General features: G+C 49.6%; 1 protein-coding gene across 4 annotated transcripts in view; it reads right to left on the bottom strand.

The window, feature by feature from the left end:
- Positions 1 to 22681, bottom strand: part of ANKRD11 (ankyrin repeat domain 11) — a 203551-nt gene that overhangs the window by 8789 nt on the left and 172081 nt on the right. For 2 of the 4 annotated variants that reach the window (XM_087827485.1, XM_087827486.1), the window contains exons 5-9: positions 13210 to 13380; positions 12798 to 13001; positions 11348 to 11490; positions 8862 to 9009; positions 1750 to 8390 (exon numbers count right to left, since the gene is read on the bottom strand). In XM_087827485.1, the coding sequence (XP_087683611.1) occupies positions 1750 to 8390; positions 8862 to 9009; positions 11348 to 11490; positions 12798 to 13001; positions 13210 to 13380 (7307 nt within the window). Of the gene's footprint in view, positions 1 to 1749; positions 8391 to 8861; positions 9010 to 11347; positions 11504 to 12797; positions 13002 to 13209; positions 13381 to 13835; positions 16683 to 22681 lie in introns of those variants that run through there. The other 2 variants (XM_016221024.2, XM_087827487.1) reach the window with 2 other exon arrangements.

The raw sequence follows: 22681 nt of genomic DNA, 5'->3' as shown, positions 1-22681 counted from the left end.
GGCTTTTCTTCAAAGGGATGGAAGGGTCAAAGAAATGAAGCAAGTCAGCTGTACACTATGTGAACGGGCGACTCCTGAGAAGCACATTAAGCTAGAGTTCTCAAAGGCCAAAAAGGTTGTGGCTGAGCAGAGGAGGGCAGAAATCTAGCTCCAATGTAAAAGCATCTCTTTACCTGCTGTGCTGAGAACAGACCCCAGTGGGCAAGGAGGAAGCAGAAGCCGGCCTAGGCAAGAGGGAGGAGTGAGACAAGCAGTGACATGGGAGATGCTAACCTGCAGAACCCTGTATGGATGGATTTGCTGATGACCCAGACATGAGCATGAGGATAAGGGTGGAGGGTGTTGTGTACGGCAGGGATTAAACTGTCTCATCTGCAGATATAAGAGTCATCAGATCAAGGTGGAGGGTGAGCCACCAAGGGAATGGGGCCAATGAAAGGAGATGGAGGCCCTGGGTACAGTGCTGAGAGGCGGGTGGGGTGCTGACTGAGGACAGGTCCGCTGGGTGGAGAAGCCTGGAAGCCCAATGAAGGGTGTGCTTTGAGGAGGTGGCAAAGGTGCCAGGGTCACTCAGGGCTCCAGTGTGATGAGAGCTGAGACCTGGCCTCAGGTCAGTAACATGGAACCGCTGGGAACCAGGACAAGAAGTGTGGAAGAGTTCAAGGGTGAGGGGCGGGGGTTGAAGCCAGGCCATACATCCCCGTGCAGGCCTTTAGCTGTTAAGAGGAGCTCTTTTCTCTCCTTGGCTGCTTGAAGATCGGCCACCATCATGAATGGCACAGTTAACTCTCCGGGCCAGGAAGTTCATGACCAACAGACCACTTCAGCAGAAACAAATGGTCATTGACGTCCTTTTTCCTGGGAAGGCAGCAGTACCTAAGGCAAAGTTGGAGAAAACTAGCCAAAATGTGTAAGATCATACCAGATGTCACCTTTGTATTTGGATTCACAACCCATTTTGGTGGTGGCAAGACAGCTGGCTTTGGCATGATTTATGGTTCCTTGGATTATGCAAAAATGAACCCAAACATAGACTTGCAAGACATGGCCTGTATGAGAAGACCTCAAGGAAGCAGAGAAAGGAACGCAGGAACAGCATGAAGAAAGTCGGGAACTGCAGAGGCAACTGATGGTGCTGCCAAAAGTGAGCTGGAGACTGGATGACAGAAGTAGTACAGGTTCTTCAGTGACTTTATCTGTGGTGGTTGTGCAGGCTTTTCATGAGAGGACTAATTAAGAACTTTTATGTGGGGGGGGGAAGGGGAGGAGTTGAGAGGAGACACTGAGCTACAGAAAGGGAGAATGCTCTGCAGGTGTGCCCAACATGGAGGTGGGGGCCTTGGTCAGCTACAGTCCCAGGTGAAGACATTGGGGAGACCAGGGACTGAGCAGCACCAGGGTTGGCTGTAGTTGGACGTCTGCAGGGCACAGCCGCAGCAGACAGGGAGCTGGGTGACAGTCAAGAGGGTGTGGGAATGGACCCAAGGGCACTCAGTGACCCAGTCAGGCACTAGATGGGGTGCTGACATAGGAAAAATGACGAATGACAAAGAGGAAAGTGGTTCTCCAGACCCAGAGGGGCTGTCAACATGGACCTCCATATTGGAGGGTGGTCCAAGGTGGTACCGCACCCACTCCAAGCTCTGGCATCCTAACGGTTTGGCATTTGCATTCATATACACAGCAAACAGGGTCCTGACTCCAGTCAACTGGCACCCTTGGGGGCTGGGGCTCCACCCTGGCACTCACCACAGGGATGTGCAGCTTGCTGAGCGGTTTGCCATCTAGGAGGTAGGAGCCCGTATAGGTGACGTACTCAGCATAGCACTGGGGTGCCTGTGGGGTGATGTAGCAGAGGATCTTTCGCTTCTCCTCGATCTTCTTCCTGATCTGCAAGTATTCAAAGTACGGGTTGGATCTGTCACTGTGGTAGGGCTCAATATCATCCAGCTTTATGGCATCGACGATGGCAGCCAACGTCTGCTGGATCACCTCCCGTGTCTGTTGTGTGGATGTGTTCATCTGCTGCTGCAGCTGCTGGCTGGAGCGCTGGAAGCGGCGTTTGCGCGGGTGCTGGGCCTGGGGGTCATCCTCCTCAGAGCCTCGACCCTTTGCTCTGGGGGTAGGGGCAGGGGCAGGTTCCTTCTCAGAAGTAGGTGAACTCTGCTTGTTCTGGTTGGCCAGCATCTGAGCCCGGTTCCTGGTCATGCGCTGTGGGATCTCCTCCACTTTGGGGGCCTTCGGGATTTCAGCTGTGGGTCTGTGTTCTGGTTCTGTGGTTTCAGGCTGGGCGCTTCCTGGAGGCCCCTCAAGCCCAGCACTGTCATGAGGGCCAGCCCCATTCACAACCTGTGCCTGTGCAGGGTCATCCCCAGGGAGCTCAGGTGTGCTGTGGGATGATGCCAAGGGATCTAGGCCCTCTTCCTCATCTCCACTACCTGGTGGACGCTGCTCTAGGGGGGCTGGTGTGAGCCCCAAGCTGGAGTCAGAAGCCTCAGGGGCCCTCCCCTCTGACACAGCCTCTGCTTCCACCATGGTTTCCAGAATCATGTCTGGCTTTGGCCCTTCTGAAGGCAAGGGCTCAGGCGAAGGCGAGGGCTCGGGCTCAGCAGGGAGCCGGGTAGCTGCCTGATCAGGAGACAGCACTAGCTGTTCCTCTGCAGCTGATGCAGCCACATCCCCACCGTTAAGGACCACAGGGGCCCCTGCAGGGGTACTTTCTGGAGGAACAAGAGGACTCTCTTCTACAGGTTCTGTTTCGACATCTGAAACATCTTTAGTTTGCAGAGGAAGCTCTGGCAGTGAGAAGGGCCCCAGGTCCAGGTCGTCCTCAGAGTTGGGGAAGGCATCGGGCCAGGACACCGGCTCCACCTGGCCAAGGGCAGAGAGACTGTGGCCATTTTCCAAGAAGGTATTTTCCAGAGATCCCAGAGCCTCCACCTGAGCCACAGTGGTCATACACACAGGCTCTGGGGTCACATCAGGGGGTGCTTCAGGAAGTGACTTGCAGTTACTAAAGAAGGACTCAAGCCTGGAGGAAGGGACGAAAGGGGCTGGTTCTTCTGCAGTGGAGACGGCTGCTGGGATTGCTTCTGCAGAGGCATCTTTGACTTCCTTAAGTCCTGGCTCAGGGACCGACAGAGGGTATGGGACAGGGGAGACCGGGTAAGGGGGCTCTGTGGTGCTGAAGGGCCCAGGGGCAGCTGGGTGGAGGGAATCGGCAGGGCAGAAATGTTTTGGGGACTCTGGGAATCTCTGTGGAGACTTAAGCATAAGTTCTGACCCCACGGGCCAGCTGACAGGGTTTTCGGGGGCACTCCCAATTAGGCTGGAAGAGAGGCCCTGCTCCGAGGTAGCGGGATGAGCCCACTCAACCGGCTCCTCTGTGATTACCGTGCTGAAGGGGCCCTCATCCAGGGGCTCCAAGTAGCTGGGCTCGGGGGGGATGATGGCAGCGGTGGCCTGCTGGTCCTCTGTGGCATCCAGGGGAATGCCCAAGTCAGGGGGAAGGGCCCCCTCCATGGATGGAGCCAACAGCTCATCTCTGTGCGAACTGGGGGACTTTGCTTGTAAACCAGAGAAGGCACCCTCTGGGGATGGGGTGTTGGTGACCACGGCTGTGGGCGGGCAGTGCAGAGTGTCCACCTTGGGGGAGGGTATGCCATAGTCTGGGGAATAGTACCCTGGAGACAAGCAGGGAAACTTCTCCGGGGGACCTGGGGGCACAGGGACCTTGTCCTCCAAGTGCTGCCCTGGTGAGTCGTAACTAGATGCAGTAGGGACACTCTGCTGTCTGAAAAGCTTGTCCCCAATGCTGAATTCTTCTTCAGGAGTCCTCCTGATATCGACAGAGACTGAACGATAAAGGTTTGTGCACAGAGGCCTTGTAGGTGTCTGGCTTTGGGTTTCTGAAATCCCACTTGCTGCCACAGGGAATCTATCAAAGAAGGGTGGGGAGCAGGCGCTGGCAGCTGTGCTGGAGACCGGTGGGGGGTCTGTGCAGTCAAATATGAGGTCAGGATAGTCGTCAGTGCTGCAGGATGGGGTCCTGGGCGTGTGCATCGCTTCCTCATAGCTGGGGCCGGATACCACCGATGCAGGGGTGGGCACCCCAGTGGGCCGGTTCTGGTCAGGCCTGGGAGAAGCGGGCAAGACCTCTTTCATATGAGGCCCTGCCAACCAGTCTCTGGCGTCCACAGCTGGTCCCGGGTGGGGCTTATTCTCCGGAACTGGTGGAGCAGGAGCCGACTCCTTGAGCTTTTTGTCTTTAAGGGCAGGGTCCAGCCCCAGTGGCTTCTTTGGAGGAGCATCCAGACTCTTCTTCCTCATGTCCTCACCTGGCTTCATCCTCTCCTTGAGCTTAGGGTCTCCAGACCTGTGCCTCATCTTCTCCATCTGTTTCATTCTTTCTTTGTGCCGTTTGTGACGTTCTTCAATCTCCAGATCTTTCTGGGAGAGCATTATCTCAAAGCTGGTCATCATCAGATCGCCATCTCCCAGAAGCTTCTCTCTGGGCCTGACATCCTTCTTGCCTGGGTCTTTAGACAGTGGTAACTTATCGTTTCCATTGCTGATCTTTACAGAGTCACCTTTTTCTTTCTCTAAATTTTCCTTGAATTTCTCTTTGAGTTTGGTCTCACCGAGTTTCAGGCTTTCATCCTTGGATTTATCTTTGAAGGAACTTGGAGGACTGTCCTTATCTTTGACTGCAGGCTTGTGCTCATCTTTGTGATGTCTCAGGAGCCCGTCGCCGTGCTTGTCCCTGTGTCTCTCCTTCTCGTCTCTCCACTTTTCTCGGTGCTTATCTCGTCTCTTCCTCTCTTTTAGGATGTTGATGGCACTGGATCCATAAGGCTTTAGTTCCTTTTCTATTTTCTTGGAAGGTTCTCTTTCAGAATCATTTTTATCTTTCTTTTCGGTAGAAAACAATTCAATAGTTTTATCTAATTCATCTTCTATGTCAGTTTTCGTACTGTAAGAAATACTGTAAGCATCAGCATCCAAGAAATCCTTCTCATACTGGCTGGAGTCCTTTCTGCTGCCAAGGTCCTTGTAGTCATCGCTCTTTTCTTTCTTCTCGGACTTGTCTTTCTTGCCTCTCTCTCGATCGTGACTTTTCTTGGATGAGGACGAAGAGTGCCTGTGCCTTTCTTTCTCCTTCAGCTTCTCCTGTGGACAGTTGTCCTTGACCCTCTCCTCCAGAGGCTCTGTGAAAGACACCTCCAGGAGGGCACTCAGGCCTGGGTCCTGCCCTCGGTCCGTGAAGCTGTCAGAGGACACCTCACTGATCTTGTCGTTGGAGTCTTCCCTGTACTCATGCAGAGCTTCTTCCTCCAACTTTTCTAGCAGGCTCTTCTCCGCCTCAGCACTTTTCGACGCCTTCCTCTCCCTGCAGTGCTCTTTGTCCGGCCTCTCCCTGTGCCTGCTCTTGGCCTTGTCTTCAGCACAGGGCTTCTTCTCCACCTTCTCGGAGGGCTTCTGTTTGTTTTTCTTTTCCTGAGTGGAATCAACTGAAGTCCGGTCTCTCCTGTCCTTGTATTTCTCTGTAGACTCTTTATCCTTCTTCTCCCTGTGCTTTTCAGAGACTCTGTCCTTCTTGTCTTTGGCCCCCTCTGCGGCTCCCTTCTCCTTTTTCTTTTCTTTGGGCTCCTTCTCCTTCTGCTTCTCCGCATGCTGCCTGTCGGCCGAGTGCTTCCGGTGCCTGTCGACGGGGTATGGCTCCCGCCCATCGTCTTTCTCCTGGGGGCCGTCCACCCTCTGCGCCTCGCCGGCCTCTCCAACTCTGAACCCGCTCGTTGCGTAGTCGTCCTTGTCATCCTCGCTCTCATCTGTGAATATGTCCGCAATGTACCAGCTCTTCTCTTTCCCCCGTTTATCATCCTTCTTTTCAGAGAAGTCTTCCGAGGCAACTCCGGGGAAGCTCTTCTCCTTCTTTTCTTTAATTTGGTCCAGAGGTGTTTTTCGTTCCTTGTCTTTGCTATGGATGTCTTTATGTTTTTCTTTAGTATCTTTTTTCTCTTTAAAACTTAATTTATCAAATTCTTTGTCCTTCTGACACTTTTCAAGGCTCGATTTTTCACTTTTATCTTTGTCACTGGACTTCTCTTTGTACTTTTCTAACTTTGTCTTTTCCTTCCGCTCCTTCTCCAGGCTGTCTTTCTTCTCCTTCTCTCTCACTGGATGGTGCCTCTCCCAGGGCTCCAGCGGCTTCCCAAAGTCACAATCGGCCCTGTCCTTGAATATGCTGTCACAGCCGTACTCCTTCAGGTCTTCCCTGTAGGTCTCCTCGGCCTTCACCCTGCTGTCCTTCCGCTCCTTGGTGCTCTCCAGAGGGTCCTTTCTGTCCCTGCAGATGTCACTTAGATCCCTGTCCTTTCTGTCCCGCCCGCCTTCAGCAGACTCTCTCCTCTTTTTGTCCTTTTCTGAAAGGTAGCTGGGTATACTTTTATGCTTTTCAATTTGGTCTTTTCTCTTCTCAGAGTTTTTATCCAGATAGTCCCTGTCTTTCTTCCTAAAGAAAGCATCTTTGTCGCTCCGTTTTTCACTGTAGTCTCGCTTCTCCCGGCTTTTGTTTTCCCGCTTCTTCTCCTTATTGTCCTCTTTCACTGTTTCCAAGATTAGTCTGGCCACAGAATCATTTTTAATGTCCCTATAGTCTGTCACTGGAGAATCCCAACTGTCTTCCCCTTTGAAATCAAAGGATGAATCAGACAAGTCAGAAAACCACCGATCCTGCTGATCATCGGAAAGGCTAAATTTGGTGTCTTCATTCTCAAGAAACTGACTTTTGTTACAATACTCATCAAAAGCAGAATCTTCCCTGTAAAGTTTTTCTTTTTTGGGTTTTTCTTTATCTTCTTTGAAAGTCTTTTCCTTCTCTTTTAAAATTTTGTCTTCTTTGAAATCATTCTTTTTCTCTAATTTTGAGGGCCTGTCCTTCGACTTTTTCTTTCTTTCCTCTTTGTATAGTCTCAGTTTTTCCTCTTTTGGAGACTTTTCCTTCACTAATTTCTCCTTTTCTGCCTTATTTGAACGCTCTTTCTCTTCTCGGAAAGACCTGCTGATGTCTTTGTTTGTGTCTTTGATTCTCTTGAGTGACTTTTCATCTTTGGAGACCTTTATGATGTCATCTTTGAAGAGCCATTCTTTTTCTTCTGCTTTCAATTTGCTAAGCTTCTCCTCTTTCTTAAAGTGGTCTCTATCGTGCTTTAATACTTTTAACTTGTTGTCAGTGGCAATGTCATTGTCTAAAAGTATAGCTTTGTCTGACCTTTGCTTGGAGTCCTCGTATTCATAAGTGAAACTTTTCAATTTGAGCTCTTGACTGACTGCACACAGTCCTTTCTCCTTGTTTTTGTGTTTGTGTTTCGTTTTATGTTTCTTGACCACTTTCCCCTCCTTGTCTAGCTTGGGGATGGCGCCGTCCACGCTGGGGTGGAAGGAGCTCCTCTTCTCCGACGGCACGCTCTGCAGGCTGCCTCGCTTCCTATGCTCCTGCCTCTTCCTCACTGGCTTCAGTGACTCCACACTAGAGCCCTCCGAGGAGCAGTCAGACTCACTGGTCAGTCTCGTTCTTGTAGAGTCTGATAAGGAGCTGACCTCTGACCAGGCAGGAGAAGAAATGGTTTTCCAATTGTCTGTCCGCCAGTGCTTGGCATGCTGGTCTGTGTGGCTGGGGTTATGCTTCTGGGTGGCAGAGCTCCCATGAGACGAGGTGGAGGAAGCAGACAGGGAGCTGAACAGGGATGGGTCCTTCAGCACCAGCGGGGACTCCTTGAGGCAGCCAGAGCTCCCCACTGAGTCCCTGTCGTCCTCGCCGCTCTCCGAGGACTCACTCTCTGACTCAGAGGAACAGAACTTGTCACTCCTTTTCCCAAACCGCACTTCTTTGCCTTTTGTTTCTTTCTTTCGCTTCTTTTTCACTTTATTTTTTTCCTTCTGCTGCTTGGAATTAGAAGGCTCCCGTGTTTTGTTACTGGGCAAAATTGTGTGTGCCGAGAGTCTCAGCTTCTCTCCTGTCCCCACAGTGACTCCGATGTCCTCCTCATCTGATGTGTCTGACAAAATGCGATGAGCTGCTTTCTTTGGTGCAATCGTGTTATTTTTAGTGTAACTTTTCACTTCCATTTTGGGTATAGAAATAAAACTATTTGATTTAGTCTCTTTTCTGTAATCCTTTTTCAGTAAGTGTTTATCATCCACTGGAGGGACTCTGTCCTGCTCATCATCCTCATCGAACTCATACTCGTCCTTGACAGGGGTCACAGTTTTCTGGGGCTCTGGATTCTTAGCCTTGTGCTTTAGGCCTTTTTCAAACTCAGAGTCCGTGTTATTTCCATCAACTGAACTAGAAGGTGCAAATGATGGGGCGTCTTCCTCCTCCGAGCTCTCTGTTGGAAATAAGGAGAAAGATGTCAAAGGCAGGTTCAAAACACCTGCAGACACGATGGGCGAAAGCTGTCTGCAGAGGTGACCTGGAGAAAGGCCTTCCCAAGCACCGGTCACCCCAAGGATGAGAGGGGAAGCCCCCCACAGAAGCACTTCATTTGAGTTCGTGAAATCTGATGCCAACTATGGGCTGAAGGAAACCAAAGAGAGGTTTGTGTGAAGACAGGCTGGCATCTTAGGATAAGCCTGCAGGCTTTTTGGTACTGAAACCCCAGGTCCTCACAGTGCAGAAGTTCCTGTAAGTGCCAGGTGTCTAGGAGGTTGGGACCCGGTGTGCTGACCTGCAAATGAAAGCCAACGTTGCCTCTGACATCACAGCAGTATTAGGAGGCTTGTACCCAGCAGTGTCACACACCCTGCTCCCACCCCCATGACCCCCCACCCTGCATATGGCCTGGTGCCCAGCCACTGACCAGTCGAGCTCTCCTCACTGGATGTGTAGGTGCCCTTGCCCAACAGGAGGTTCACCATGGTCGGGGAGTTGGCCACCTTTAGCGGCGTCTCGCCCTTTCGGTTGCTTTGCTGAGGATTTCCTCCGTACCGCAGCAGCAGCTTCACCACCTACAAGACAGCAGCAGGCGCCTGAGGGTGTGTTCTGAGAACACCGACTGTGCTATGGTGCCTGTATAAAACTGTAACTTGTTCAGGGAACCTTGAGCTTAATCAGGGAACAACCCCCAGGCAAAAGGCTAGAAGTTGTATACAAAGCACTTTCTGATGGGATCTCTAGATCTGTGCCTCTCCCATAGGAAGGACCCTAACAGTCCTGGCACCCCTTCCAGGCCCTCTTGCAGGTAGAACAGTCCCAACTCCCACAGAGGACCTCCTCCCTCTCGACGAGTCGACCACTTTCCCGGAATCTTCTCACACAGGATCTCCCCTCCTGCCAATGATCCAGTGGTCATGAAAGGGTTCTGGTAGTTTAGGGGGAAGTTTTTTATTGGAGGGGGATTTACAGAATAGAGGAAACAAAGAACAAGCTTCTGCAAGCGGGTTTATTTTATGTTTTCATTTATTTTAGAAAATAAGATTATCTCTGCTTTATTTGACAAATCATGGGTAAGGATGGTCGTGTGAATGACAGAAACACTCACGGTGACATTTCAACAGCTCTGTTCAAATGTTTATAATCAGCAACCTGTGCTTCGTATGCCCAGGACAGCTGATTCACTGAACTCAAGTACAAATATTAAATTCAATCTCAACTTTAGTCCAGTCTGAGATTAGAGCATGAGAAGAATCTTAAAAAGGATGTAACTTGTTACCCACATACTCTATTTTCATTCAGTAGTTAGTTTCTACTGCTTCATCAGGACAGTCTCCTATTGCTGCTCTAACAAATCACCACCACCTTCGTCTTACAATCCTGGAGGTCAGAAGTCCGAAATCAGTCCTGCTGACCCAGCTGATGTGTGGTATTGGCTTTTTCCTTTCCTTGCGTGAAGAGTTTCTTGCAGTGGGGGGGACTCTGGTTCTGTGTCCTTGCTGTCTGCCAGCTGAGGGCCATCTCAGTTGCTGGAGGCCACTGCATTCCTTTGCTACGGCCCCTGCCTCTAATGCCAGCAGTGCAGGTCAGGGCTCCCTCACGTCCTCATCTCTCCTGCCTCTGCTTGCAACTCTGACCCAGCTGGGAAAGGATCTGTTAGGACCTTTGAAGGCCACTGGGCCAGCCCAGATAATCCATGATCATCTCCCATCTCATGGCCCTTCACTTTCTCCCATCTGCAGTCCCCTTACCATGTGAGGTCACAGGTTCCAGGATCAGGATAGGGTATCTTTGGGGCCATTATTCTGCCTCCCTTGCCATGATTCCACACTCTTTGGCATTTTCCATAACAGAAAGTTTTAAAATGACAATTACAAAAGTACAGAGATTCAAATGATGACCCTCTTCCTCTCTACCTCATCACCTACCAGCTCACAATCAGCCACACCTGCCCATTCCCCCAGGTATTTTTAAGCAAATCACAGACATTTCATTAACCTTTTCAGTATATTTTTCTAAAAGGGTCTTTTAAAAACAAGAAACTATAATGCCATTATCTTACAAAAAAAGTTAACTCTAATTCCTAACATAAAATATATAATCAGTGTTCACATTTCTCTAGTTGTCTCAGAAATCTTTTAATTCAGAGTGTCCTCCCAATCTGTCTCTCCCCTGCAATGATTTGTCAGATTATGCTCATCATACTCTTGATGCTACTAGTTCCCTGGTATCTGCCAAAAATGACCAGGCACAGATGCCATAAGGAGCATTATGAATCCAAACAGCCGTGGTATGTTCTGGTCTGTTGGTGTCATCATCCTCACCATGCTCAACTGTCCCATCTTTAGCCAAGGGCCTCTTCAAGATGGCTCTGGTAATGACTGCAGCAAGACCACCTCATCTTTGTGATCCCCCTCCCGTTTTCTGGTAGCACAAGATGAACCAGGCACATCATGTACATCTCCTGCTTCAGACCTGGAGGTAGTTGTTTCCCCAAGGAGGCCAAGTCCTTTCAGGGGAACCCGTGCACTGGGGAACTCACTGTTGTTGGCCTGGCTACACCTCTCAGCATTACATCAGCCAAGGCCTTCCTAGACTACAGGGACGAGCAGGGTCCAGCAGCAATCCCCAGGGCCCCCCTTCCTATGGGCATGATCATCCACCTACTAAAATCCAACTACACCTGCATGGCCAGAGCAGGCCTCTTGTCACACACACTGCAGATAGTACTGGTGGCTGGAACTGTGAAAGGCCATCCAGGTGCTGACCCAGGATAAAAAAGCTAGGATGGTCAGAGAGGTCAGCTCTGGTGAGGGACAAAGGCTCACTTCTCAGTTACCCAGCAGACATTAGGGACAACAAAGACAGAGACAGGAGCTACGGAATGATGTAGAAGTCAGATAGGAGACCCACCTTGTAGTGCCCATTGTTGGCGGCATCATGCAGGGGTGTGTCATCGTCCAGGCCCTTGGTGTTCACCTCTGCACCTGCAGCCAGCAGCTGCTTGGCAACATCGTAGTAGCCCCGGTTACATGCCTCGTGCAGCGCTGTCCAGCCTGGAAACAGACACTTAGGACATATGTTATTTAATCCTCAGGAACATCACTCCTGTCTCAAAGCAGCACTCTGAGAACACTGATGACAGAAAAAAGCCGTGGAGGTGTTGCTCTGCACTGAAAGGCTAGAGGTCTAGGGAAGCCCTGAATGTGCTTTACTGTGGTACCTCGTTTTCCCAGGGATATTTGGCTTGTTAACCCTATAGATTAACCACCTGCAGGGATAATCTTGAGCAATAAGGGTGGAGGACTAGTGAATACAGCATCATGGGGGGCAGGCTCAGCCTGGCTCATCCATCCATCAGCACATGGGGAGGAAAACCTCCCACTGTGGAAACACGCCCTCTGTGGAGTACACAGATGAGGCATACCTGGAGAATTCCCCTGGCAGTAGCCTGGAGCCTCAATCTGCCACCAGGTAGAGTGGCCACACATATCAGTGTACAAACTGAGCCTACTCCTTTGGACACAAATTCCAGTGCTATGAAAAATCTTCACATAAGAAAATGGTTTGTTGTTTTTTTAAAAAAGGAGCTAAATTAGGTTTTGGTCAGATACTATCAACTAAGGCAATGGGAAAAATCTAGAAGTATTCTGCATGAAGACTGCTTGCTCATCTCATGTTCTCATTCCCCTTGAACAACTCACACCTGCTGATGGCACATCATGCATAAGGGAAGTATTTTATGCAAAAAAAGGCAACACTGAATGGCAGTCATAGGGCCCTCCCTCGGCCTGTTTCGGGTCAGGGAGACATACCCATTTGTCTTATATTAAAAGGAGACTCTCAGGGTGATACTTCTTCCCTGGGAGATGAGAAGGTGACCTGGGCTGACAGGCACAGAGGCACCCTCTGCTTGGGTGACCTACTTCTTTCTAAATATGCCAGGGGCACTCCTTGAGGAGCCAGGAAGAATGAACCCTTTAGTACAGAACTGGGGTTTATATAGCACAGCAGAGTAATATAGCTAAAAATTCCTCAATTCTCTTAAAAATAATGAAAAAAATTTTTATTTTTAAATACTTCCCAAGAACTACTAATTTCTCCATCTCAGAAACAGCAAATTATACTGGTGTAAGAGTGGGGTCTGCTTCATGCATCTAGAACACACCTATAGAACCACATGGGCCCAGGAACTGGCTCTTGCTCCTACTATGCTGATCCCAAGTACAAGACTACTGCTGCCAGGATGATGACACTTGGCCAGAGGGCTCTGTGCCTCTGGGGAAGCCAGCCTCACATCCTCCTGTAAATTTGCTGCAAGGTCCCCCTGCCCTGCCATCTTCTGGGCACTGTGAGAGCTCACCTGCGAAGTCCTTGACATTGACATCCGCCCCCTCACTGATAAGCTCCTTGATGCGCCGGGCATCTCCCCGGATGGCAGCTCGATGCAGGCGGGTCTCCCCACGCTCATTTCTCTTGTTCACTTTATCTTTGGTTTTTGAGGCAGAGTTAGGCGTCCCCTTCTGACACACTGTCGACTGGGAGGGATGCTTTGGTGTTGTATCTACTGCATGCCAAGGAAAGGACAGGCAGAGAATTACTGGGGGTAGAGCCAGTGAGGCTGGGCCTGGGGATGTCCCTGCTTTGTAGAAACCTCCAGGACCTGGGCCGTCTTCATGAGGCAAAGAGGACGCCTTTGCATGGGTCTCCATCCCCAGGGAGAGAGCCTCTCAAGTCCCAGGAAACACCCACCACCCACCAACATGGGGTCTTACCTGGGCTGTTTGCAGACTCTTCGGCTGTCATCTGCATGAGGAGAGCCACCTGCTGGCGCTCAGAGAGGGGGTAGCCAGCTCGGATCCCAGACAGCCCCATGCCAAACAGCAGCCCGGCCTTCCGGGTGACAGGCTCCTTCTTAATCCTCTTCCGCTCAGGACCCTGCTTCTCTGTGAGGTGGTGGAGGAAAGGGGGGAGATTTCATGCCATGGAGTCCTTGGAACCCAGAGCCCTACCTGGTGTTTCAGAGCCCCTGCCTCCCACCTCACAGGGAAAGAGAAAGAACAGAGTTGGCAGCACTCCCACTGCCCATCATCACCTCTTCCAGCAGTAACTGTGACACACAATTCCAATACCTTGCTATCAGCCAATAAAGCCTGCTAAGCTGTGGCCCCCACCAACCATTTACTCCAGATGCCTCCCCAGACCACCCACCATGTGCAAGGCGGTGGGACAGCTGATCACCAATGTCCTGGCTCACACAGGACAGGTCTCCATCTATTAAATACACATGTCTATAATTCAAGTCCTCCTTCCCATCCCGCCTCCAAACAGTACAGACATAAAATGGCAAACATAGTTTAGAAATACATAAACAGATCAAGGCCGACTTGCAGTACTGTACCTTTCTTCTTGCTTCTAGGCACCTCCATTTCATGCCATGGCGCTTCGAGGAGCGAACCCGCCTTGAACCACGACATGGACTGAGCTGGAGGCATCTAAAGGCATCAACACAGAGCACTAACAAGACACGATGGAACAGCGCGGCCATCCCGTCTCAGCCTCCTCATAACAAGCAAATCCTCCACCTATCTCACCCATTATAAAATACCCTGTCAACGTTCAACAGAAATGCATGTGCTGTTTCTTTTTTAAAAGCGGCAGGGGTTTAGGGAGAAAAGATACCCCAACTCCGGGAGCCAAAAGTTCGCCGTCTTCCTTCACCTCACCCTCCTGCTGAGGGGAAATTTGGGGTCCATCAAGAGCCTCAGAACCCTCCTTGAAAGCATGGGCTTTGGGTGGAAACCCTGTTCAGGGCCAAGATATTGCAGGGTGTTCTAGATCACAGGATGCAAGCTGCAAGCAGGAAAGGAGACGTGGGTCTCTGAAACTCTCCTCTGAGGGGTGTTTCCCTTGCTTCCCACTTGGCATATCTAAGGAGCCTCTCTTCAGGTCACTCAGCTGGCTCCCTGGCTGGGGCTTGACCCTAAAAAGGTGGTGATGTCTGTCAAACAAGGACTAAGCAGATCACATGTCCACCTTGTCCACTACTTTCCAGAACAATATCCCTTTTACTATTCACCACCTCAAGCCCCACAAACATGCCCATCATTTTTTATTTTCTTATGGAAAGTTTCCCATAAGCTGTTTTCTTCAGAAAGTATTTTAAGTTGCCTTTTTAAAAACTAAAGTGACTTCGTGAGAATGCTGATTTATGAGTTGAGGTGGTAACTCAGGCACCGCAGGTCACCATCACCAGTAACACTTAATTTTAACCAATCCACAAGCATAAGTCTGAGAAAGGAAGTAAATTCCACAAAGAATGCTCTTTGTTGATGACCCCAGCTTATGCATCCCCAATTCTACCTACAATCTCCTTTCCAAGTAGCAGGGCCTAGTGGTACATCCCAGAGGCAAGAGCCTTTCAGGAAGCCTCTGCACAGGAAACGAACTAGTTCTGGCCCAGTCACTTCAATAAGTTCCCTGAAGCTACACCCCACTTTTGAAATGATTGGAAGCCATAGTATCCGAATCAGGGCATTTAGTTTAAATGCTCTTCCACAGTTGAGTGCTCCAACCTTTGCAGCTACCCCATGCTCTGCCTGCCTTCTCTACGTTTACCCAGTCGGTCATTTGCTGCTTGCTTACATGACACATTCCAATGACAAAGATGACAGAGCTTTCCATTGCTAAGGTATAAATAATGACAGAAACAAGACCAGTGGGAAGGCCAGACCCCCACCTCCTCGGCAGCTCTCCACAGGCACAAACCAACCAGCACCTCTCCATGGACAACAGTGATGCCCCACCACTGAGGAAGTATTTCCAGCACAGGGTTCTGAGTGTCACTGTAATTCCCTTGTAGGAAGGCAGTAGGAAGGCACACTGCATGTTCCCCACAGTCTGTGGACTGGACCCTACTTCTGCCCAATCTCCCAGAAAGCACTGCTTGGTCTCAAACAATCAGCCCCCAGCCTCTCAGGGTCTCTTGCCCACTATGCCCCCGCTAAGTGCACACAGTTCAAGAGGCCCGCTACCTCCAGCTCACCTAGAGCCATGAAAATAGGAAGCTCAATGGGAAGAGGATGAAAGCAGAACCTGAGAAAAGCACAGTGTAGAGAATTCCTGGTTGTGGATGACGTTTGCTAATTACATTGAATAACTTCCGAGGTAGCGTCTCCGCTGTGTGCAGACACGGGGTGCTGGGTGGACCCAGGGGAGGGCAGGGCAGGGTCTGAGTGGGATAGCTTCAGGATAGATGTGACAACTTTAAGATGCCAAAGGAACCAAGCAGATGGCAACAGAGCCACTGTCTTCAAGCGCCACTGCAGGCAGTGGCTCTTTAGGGGTAAAAAAGGTAGAAGAGGGGCCTCCAGGAGCTCACCCCATACTTCCTGAGAGTGGCAGCTTAGAACTCTTGACCCAGAGGGCTTTCTGCAGTAACAGAATTTGTCCCTGGTTGCAGAACAGGGCCCAATGGCACCTGGCCTGCAGTTCAGGAAGGAACAAAGGTCAGAGGTGGAGTGTGGAGACAGCCCTGTGTGCTGGGCTGTTGGCAGCCCCTCTCCAAGCACCCACACCCTACCACCATCCCTCCCCTCTGCCTCTGCTGTCACTGAGCTTCAGCAAGGCAGGGTTGTGTCTTCCCTCTCTCCCATGGCCATGAGCTGTAAGTGCTCTTGATGATGCTGAGGGAAGGGGGCAGACACTCTCTCCTGAAGATGAATTCATACCCTCATAGGAGCCTCAGGCTGCCCCACAAGTGCAAAGAGAGTAGCCTTCTCACACAGCTCTCCCTGGGCTTAAATAGGATGTTTTATGTTTCCTAACACAAGGAAAATCCAAAATGCAATCAGATCTAAGATGCCAACTTCTCTATGGCATAATATATCATTTTCTACAAGCACCCAAAGCTACCAGTATCTAGACGGGTCTGAGTCCGGCCAGGCTGTGACTCTTGGGGTAGAGGGAGAGCCTGTAGAAGCCCTGCCTGCAGAGGAAGCCCCTCCATTGTGGCCCAGCCTCAATGAGGCCATGAAGGCTGAGGCTCAGCACGCACACAGGGTGTTGTTGAATGCTATAAAAGCAATCTTGCCATCCTCCTTCCAGACGCCTCCCAGCCTGCCCTTGGCCCACTGTGTCCTGTTGGCAAGGGCCAACCCAGAGGCCAGCCCAGGTGAGACTGACCCTTCAGAGGTGGGAGGCTGCAAAATCTGCCTCCTACTCCAGGTGGGAACCCCCCCCCGCCCCGGCCAACCAGCACCCCCACTGGCCAGTGCAATGCTGGGTACAAGGCAAGAAGAGGAACACTTGCGGTAACTGGCAACTCCTTTGGCATTCTGCTTATTTTTTGTTTGTAATATCCACCCACAAACAAAGTAGAACTTATATGAATTCCAAATGGCATTTGCCAAGTTTTAGAGTGGGAAACTGATAGTTCCGTGTGACAGCAGAGCAGCAAGTCGGCTCGGGGGTATGGCTCTAACAAGCCAGTCTACGAAATGTCTCCCAGGCTTAGATTGGAGGTGGGAGGGGGCAGGGTTGCAGAGCAGGGACTGTGGTCTGCAGCTTCCACATACCTGCAGAGCCCTCAGAGCTCTGAAAGCAACAGTAGTAGGCAGAGTTCCAGGGAAGGAAGAGTGATGGAAAGCATGGGTGGGAAACAGCTGGGCCTATGATCCCAAAAGCTGGAGCAGGGCTGTCTTCCTACTGGATTCTTACTTCTTGTTCCCTCAAGTCTGTCTGCTGTCTTCCTCATTCCTACTGTGTTCCTGGTATTCCAAAGTCAGTTGTGGCACTCCTCTTAGGCTAATGTATTCAAGATGGTTTCACATGAGCCTGGTCAGTCCCTCTGCATCATCTTTAGGAAAACATGGTGATGTGACAGCACCCTGTACCTCTACAGCGCCTATATTCTTGTGCATGTTCACCTTTGGTCTCCATGAAGTCAGTGTACATTTTATCAGGCGTTCTTGGTATGTGGGTCACCAGCTGGCAAATCACTGGGCTTCCTGATAAAGCCCTTTTCCCTCCTCATGCCAGCCGTTCTGGAACACACTCCTTCTGCACTCTTTACTGCAGCTGTCTGACTAGAATGGGGTCTTTTCCCACAGGAGTAGGACTGCCAAGGGCAGATGTTTCTGAGGGACTTTTGTGTGTAGGAGCCAGTGTCCAAAGTCCACTTCCTGCAACTCAGTCTCACTCCCCAATAGAACTCAGATGCATCCACAGGAGAAAAGACTTATCTGAGTTACACTGAATTGTGGCAGCAATGGCACAGAGTGAGCGTCTAGGGGAAGGTTTCCCCATCATAACAAGTTAGGAGAGTCCAGTTCTGTAGGAGTGGTGCTGGCTCTGGCTTCCTTAATATTACTGAGAGGTTGGCTTGCTATTTGTAGGCCACTTTTAACATTTTTTTCTATGTTGTTCTGTAATTTCATTACAAACTACTTACATATGTAATCTATCCCCTGCTCATAACGCCCTATCCTTTCTGAACTAAGGACTCCTTTTTTCACAGACATGAAAAGTTCTGTCTTCTTTGAGCATCAGTGCTCCCACTTCTCTCCTTGGTTAGATGCTAATGTTGTGCCTCAGTCCCCTCCACACACACATCTCATAATGTCTTTCATGTTTCCTATCTCTTTTTCTTTCTATGCGTCAGTTTAGGCAACTTTTTTAGTCATAACTCCCAATTCACTAATTCTTTCTTGTTATATCTAATAAGCTATATAATCTGCCCACTGAATTTTAATTTCAGTAATAATTTTAATTTCCACATGTTCCATTTTATATTTTTAAAAAATCTACATGATCTTTTTTGACAGCATCATGTTCCTTGCTCATGTTTTCAATTTTTTTTTATTACATTCTCTAATCATCCAAAGGCATGAAGTCCCTGGGGCTGAACCTCTCTCAGGATGGGTTGCTTCATCATGGTCTGTACTTCTGACTGGGGAGTTGTGTTCACCTGAATTCTGGGGCCCAGCAAGTTGCACGGATGGCCATCTGGGACTAGGGGGAGAACAAGGTATTTCCAATGGCATAAGGTAGCACACATACAAGTGACAGCCCTACAAGAGAGGGCAGGATAAGTTAAGTCTCTGAGAAGACTTCTCAAAGTCCCTCACCTCATCTAGACACTGGCTGAAAGAGATAAGTGCCTTAGCTGAGGAATGGTGTCTTCTGGCCTGAAGTGTCCACAGGTGTGGCCTCTCATTGGCCTGACTTTGTGAGGCCTTTGGCCTGTCCATGGCTGCCTCAGCACACTTGCAGCAGTAGCCAGGGCAGAGATGCATCCCAAATCTCACTATTCTCAGCCTCTGGGGACTTTAGATACTCACTTTTTATGTTTATCGCTCACCACTATAATTCCTAGGCTTTTCCAGCAGAGGGGTTTTCAAGGAGACATAGTCCACCATATTGCCAAAAGGGAAATACGTAATTTCTATGACCCACTATAAATCCTAAGTTGTTAATACCATCTTGACTCCATGGGAGAGCCTTTAGAAGTGCTATTGTGAAATCACAAAGTTCATCATAGCAATGTCAGTTAAAACTCAGGTAAGTCTGCAGTAGGTAAAGTGGTGGGGCACTGGGGAAGTTGCTGTCCTGACAGCCTCTTTGTGTCCCACTTGGCCTCAAGAACACATCTTCCACACCAAACGCGGCCCAACCTTGTTGTTCAGAATCATCAGACTAAGAAGCCTCGTTCATGGACAGTCCACACACTAAAGAGATTATCCAAATCAGGTAATAAGAAAAAAAAAAGAAAAAAAAAGTCAGGTAATGAGTTACAACAGGGTTGTCATGTTTACCAAAGCATTATACTCCAACTCTTCAAACGTAGCAAGATGGAAAAACCAAGGACCCAAGCAGAACACTGTCCCACTTAACCAGCATGGTAGGACATTGTCTAATATTTAGGCTGCAGTTGTGACTGGCTTCTCCTTCCAATTTCCTAATTTGTATCAACTTTTTTCTTTTTTTTAAAGAAATTACCACCATTCATCATTTTAAAAAGAGGGGCTCTGTAGGACTCAGCCGGTCCCTTCTTCTCTGGTCTTAATCTTCTCTCCCCAAGAAGGGAGCAACTGGGTCCACTCATGGAATTCAGTGAAGGCTATCATGACCAGGAAGCCAGAATATAAGAAAGTGATGTCAGCATAAAGGGCCCAGACAACAGCCTCCCAACCACTGCTTATCACTTTCACTACACTAAAGCATACTGAGAATTTAAAAAATAAATCATAATTCAAACCTGCAACCACACCTAAACCATGTCATCAATCCTGCTAGTCCCTGGGCGTGCCTGCACAGGTCTCTGACTGCAACTCTGGGAGCAGCATTGGTGGAGGGGCCTCGTCCTGCCTCCTCCCGAGAGCTTACTGGAGCACTCTCTGCAAACCCACCTCCCCAGCTTCACAGGTCAGAATCACAAACTCCTCACAGTTTAGAGATTTACAGATGAAAAAACTGAGCCACACAGGGAAGATAAGACATACACCCAGAGTCCCACAGTGTCTCACCAGGATACATCCTGCATAAGCTCTTGTGCCCTCCCCTCTATGGCCTTCCCTGGTAGACTATACTCCTCAGTGTCCTCAAAACCCAGGGAAATAAGTAGTCCTGCAACTCCGTGAGGAGGACTAAAAGCTGACTTTGCTTTGTGCCCTGTCCTGTAATCAGTTATGGTCCCGAGTAGGACTACGTGAGGGGTTCTGGGAGTCCTCCCAGCAAATCACTGAAGCTGGAATGTCATGGGGCCCCAACTCACCTATGCTATGTTGATAGAATGGGCCTAGATAGGAGTGCACCTGTAAGGGGCCCTGAGGGAGGCTGATACCCTATAGAATCACACCTTTTCGGCAACTGAGGGAAATAGAGAATTTTAAGTACCAAGAATCTTCCTTTGCTAGTCCAAACTCCCCTTTATATAAGAAGCTAAAGTTTAGAGAGGAAAAATTATTGGATAATAGCTTGACCAGAGGAATTCTTTTTTGAAAATATTTTACATGGAAGTACTTCTTTGTGAGTGACCAAGTGTGGTTCCTCAGATAAACCATACGCTCATTCTTGAACTCTGACCATCATAGGAGGGGCGGGTGCTGGGCTCCCTTCACCTTTGCCCTGTAGCCCTGTTGACTGCTCACCAACATCCACATCCCACATCTTTGCTGCGTAAAATAATTCATCTTTATTCCATGGTGGTGGCAGGTCAGGAATGGGCAAAACCTAAGTCTAGTCACATGGTGGGAGAAGAGAGCCATACAGCAATGGGCCGGGCTTGCCCTTCTGGACTCTGCTTTGAGATTCGAGGTGATCAGGTGCTCAGTGCAGACTGAGGCAGGGCTTCTTGCTGCATGTAGCTAAAGCATCCTATCCCAGTCCTTCTAGCTTTGGGAGTCTTGTCATTATGCATCAACCAAGTCCTGAGAACTCCTAGGGTCACACTGTGGGTGGCTTATGCCCTTTACAGCCAGAGGTTTCACCATGATGCCACCTTGCTCTCCCTTTTGGCACAGTCCAGCACTCGGTGAGTGAGCAGAAACCCCTTCATCATCATGCAAAAGTCACCTCCAGAACACAGCAGGGAATAATGTTGGGTTCCAAGTTCTGTAGATGCCAGTGGCACCCACAGAGGATAATGTTTTCCTTTCACAAACAAGGGACATCCCCCAAGAAGTCACAACAGCCAGTACTTTCCCATCTTACAGAACCAGAGTGATCATGATTTCTGTAAATAAGTATGTGCCCTCGAACAATAAATGCTCACATTTTAGCACTGCTGAATAAATACCCTAGATACCAGAGATAAGTCTTATTCACAAGGTAAAAGCAAAATAAGAAAATCTTAATTTCTCCTCATTCCAAAGACACATTCAGGTGTTGAGAATAGGCAGCTGCCAGCTCTTGATGCTTCTGGCAGAGAAACTCTCAAGGGGGAGCCCATGTGGCCTCAGGGAACAAGCAGGGCCTACCTGTGGTTCCAGGTAGGAAGCAGCAGACTAGAGTTCAGACTAAGGGGTGGGAAACTGTAATGAAGCAAAAGGCTTATGAAGGAAGCCTGAAGAAAGTAGGTAATCATCTAAACCAACCTAAACAATATTTATTTATAGACTTTTTCAAGTTGTGAGAAAATTTAAACATATAAAAAGTAAACAGAATAGTATAATTTGAAGCAAGTAGCAAACATCATACACCTTCATCGTGAACACTGTAAGTGGTAAAATGCTTTACAACAAAACCAGCAGCGAGTCAGCAGCAGATGCTCGGGCAGGCGGAGCCTCCTCAGACAATCTGCCTAGGAAAGGCTGTCCTGCTGGAGTGGCCTGCTTGTTTTTCCTACACAGACAGCCAGACGTGCTCTGGCCCTAGGCTGGAAGGGCCAAGATACAGCATGTGCAGTCTGTGCCCAGCCCTAACAGACACCTGGCTCTGGGGCATGCTCTGGCCAGAGCTTCTGAAAGGACATGGAAGTAGTTCCTGACACAAGCTCATAATCACCTGGACATGAACTGTCCAGGGTACTATGTGGGCAGCTAAAATGACAAACCACATCAGGGTGAATTTGCTTTGATTGGGCTTAGATGTACAGAGTATTTCCAGCTTTCACCACAGACGGGTGTTGTTCTTGGCAAGCCGCCCCCAACCCTGACTAAGCGTTGCAGAGACTGGCCTCCTATGGGCTGGGTCACATGCAGCAGCTCCTGAGGGTCTATGAAACAGAAGAAGGTTCTTAGGCAGATCAGTGGTCTCTGGGGGAGGCTTAGCAGCCTCTGATCACTCAGGACACAGCCGAGGAATTCACTATTTGCCACTCAGAGCCCCAACTTCTGGAGCCTTATGCTCCCTCTGTCCACTTCATAGAGCATGCTGGACCATATCTTCCCAGCAGAGGGCGCTGAAGGAACACAGAGACCAGGATGCAGGGCAGCCTCACAACTGGTGCGCCTCCAGGTCTGTTGCTCCCTCAGATTGAAGGGAACAACATCTATCTCAGTCACTCATCAGGGTTAATAATTCTCCCATGTGGCCTCTCCCTCCTGACAGCTGATGGCACACCCCTGCAGTGGGGGCAGTACCTGCCAGAGGTGTGTGCCTCTTAGAGAAATGGCGTCATCCATCTTACCCCATATTTCTGAGCAAGAAATGCTCCTACAGTTAGTACAGAGTTGATGCCCAGCTTAGGTTTCCTGCTGACCAGGAAGTGCAAGTAGGAAGAAGACAGGTAACAGGTTACTAACCACA

Source organism: Miniopterus natalensis, chromosome 18 (assembly GCF_054644295.1).
Source record: "Miniopterus natalensis isolate mMinNat1 chromosome 18, mMinNat1.hap1, whole genome shotgun sequence".
In the NCBI taxonomy this organism is placed as follows: Eukaryota; Metazoa; Chordata; class Mammalia; order Chiroptera; family Miniopteridae; genus Miniopterus; species Miniopterus natalensis.
This window is presented reverse-complemented; position numbering and strand designations above follow the sequence as displayed.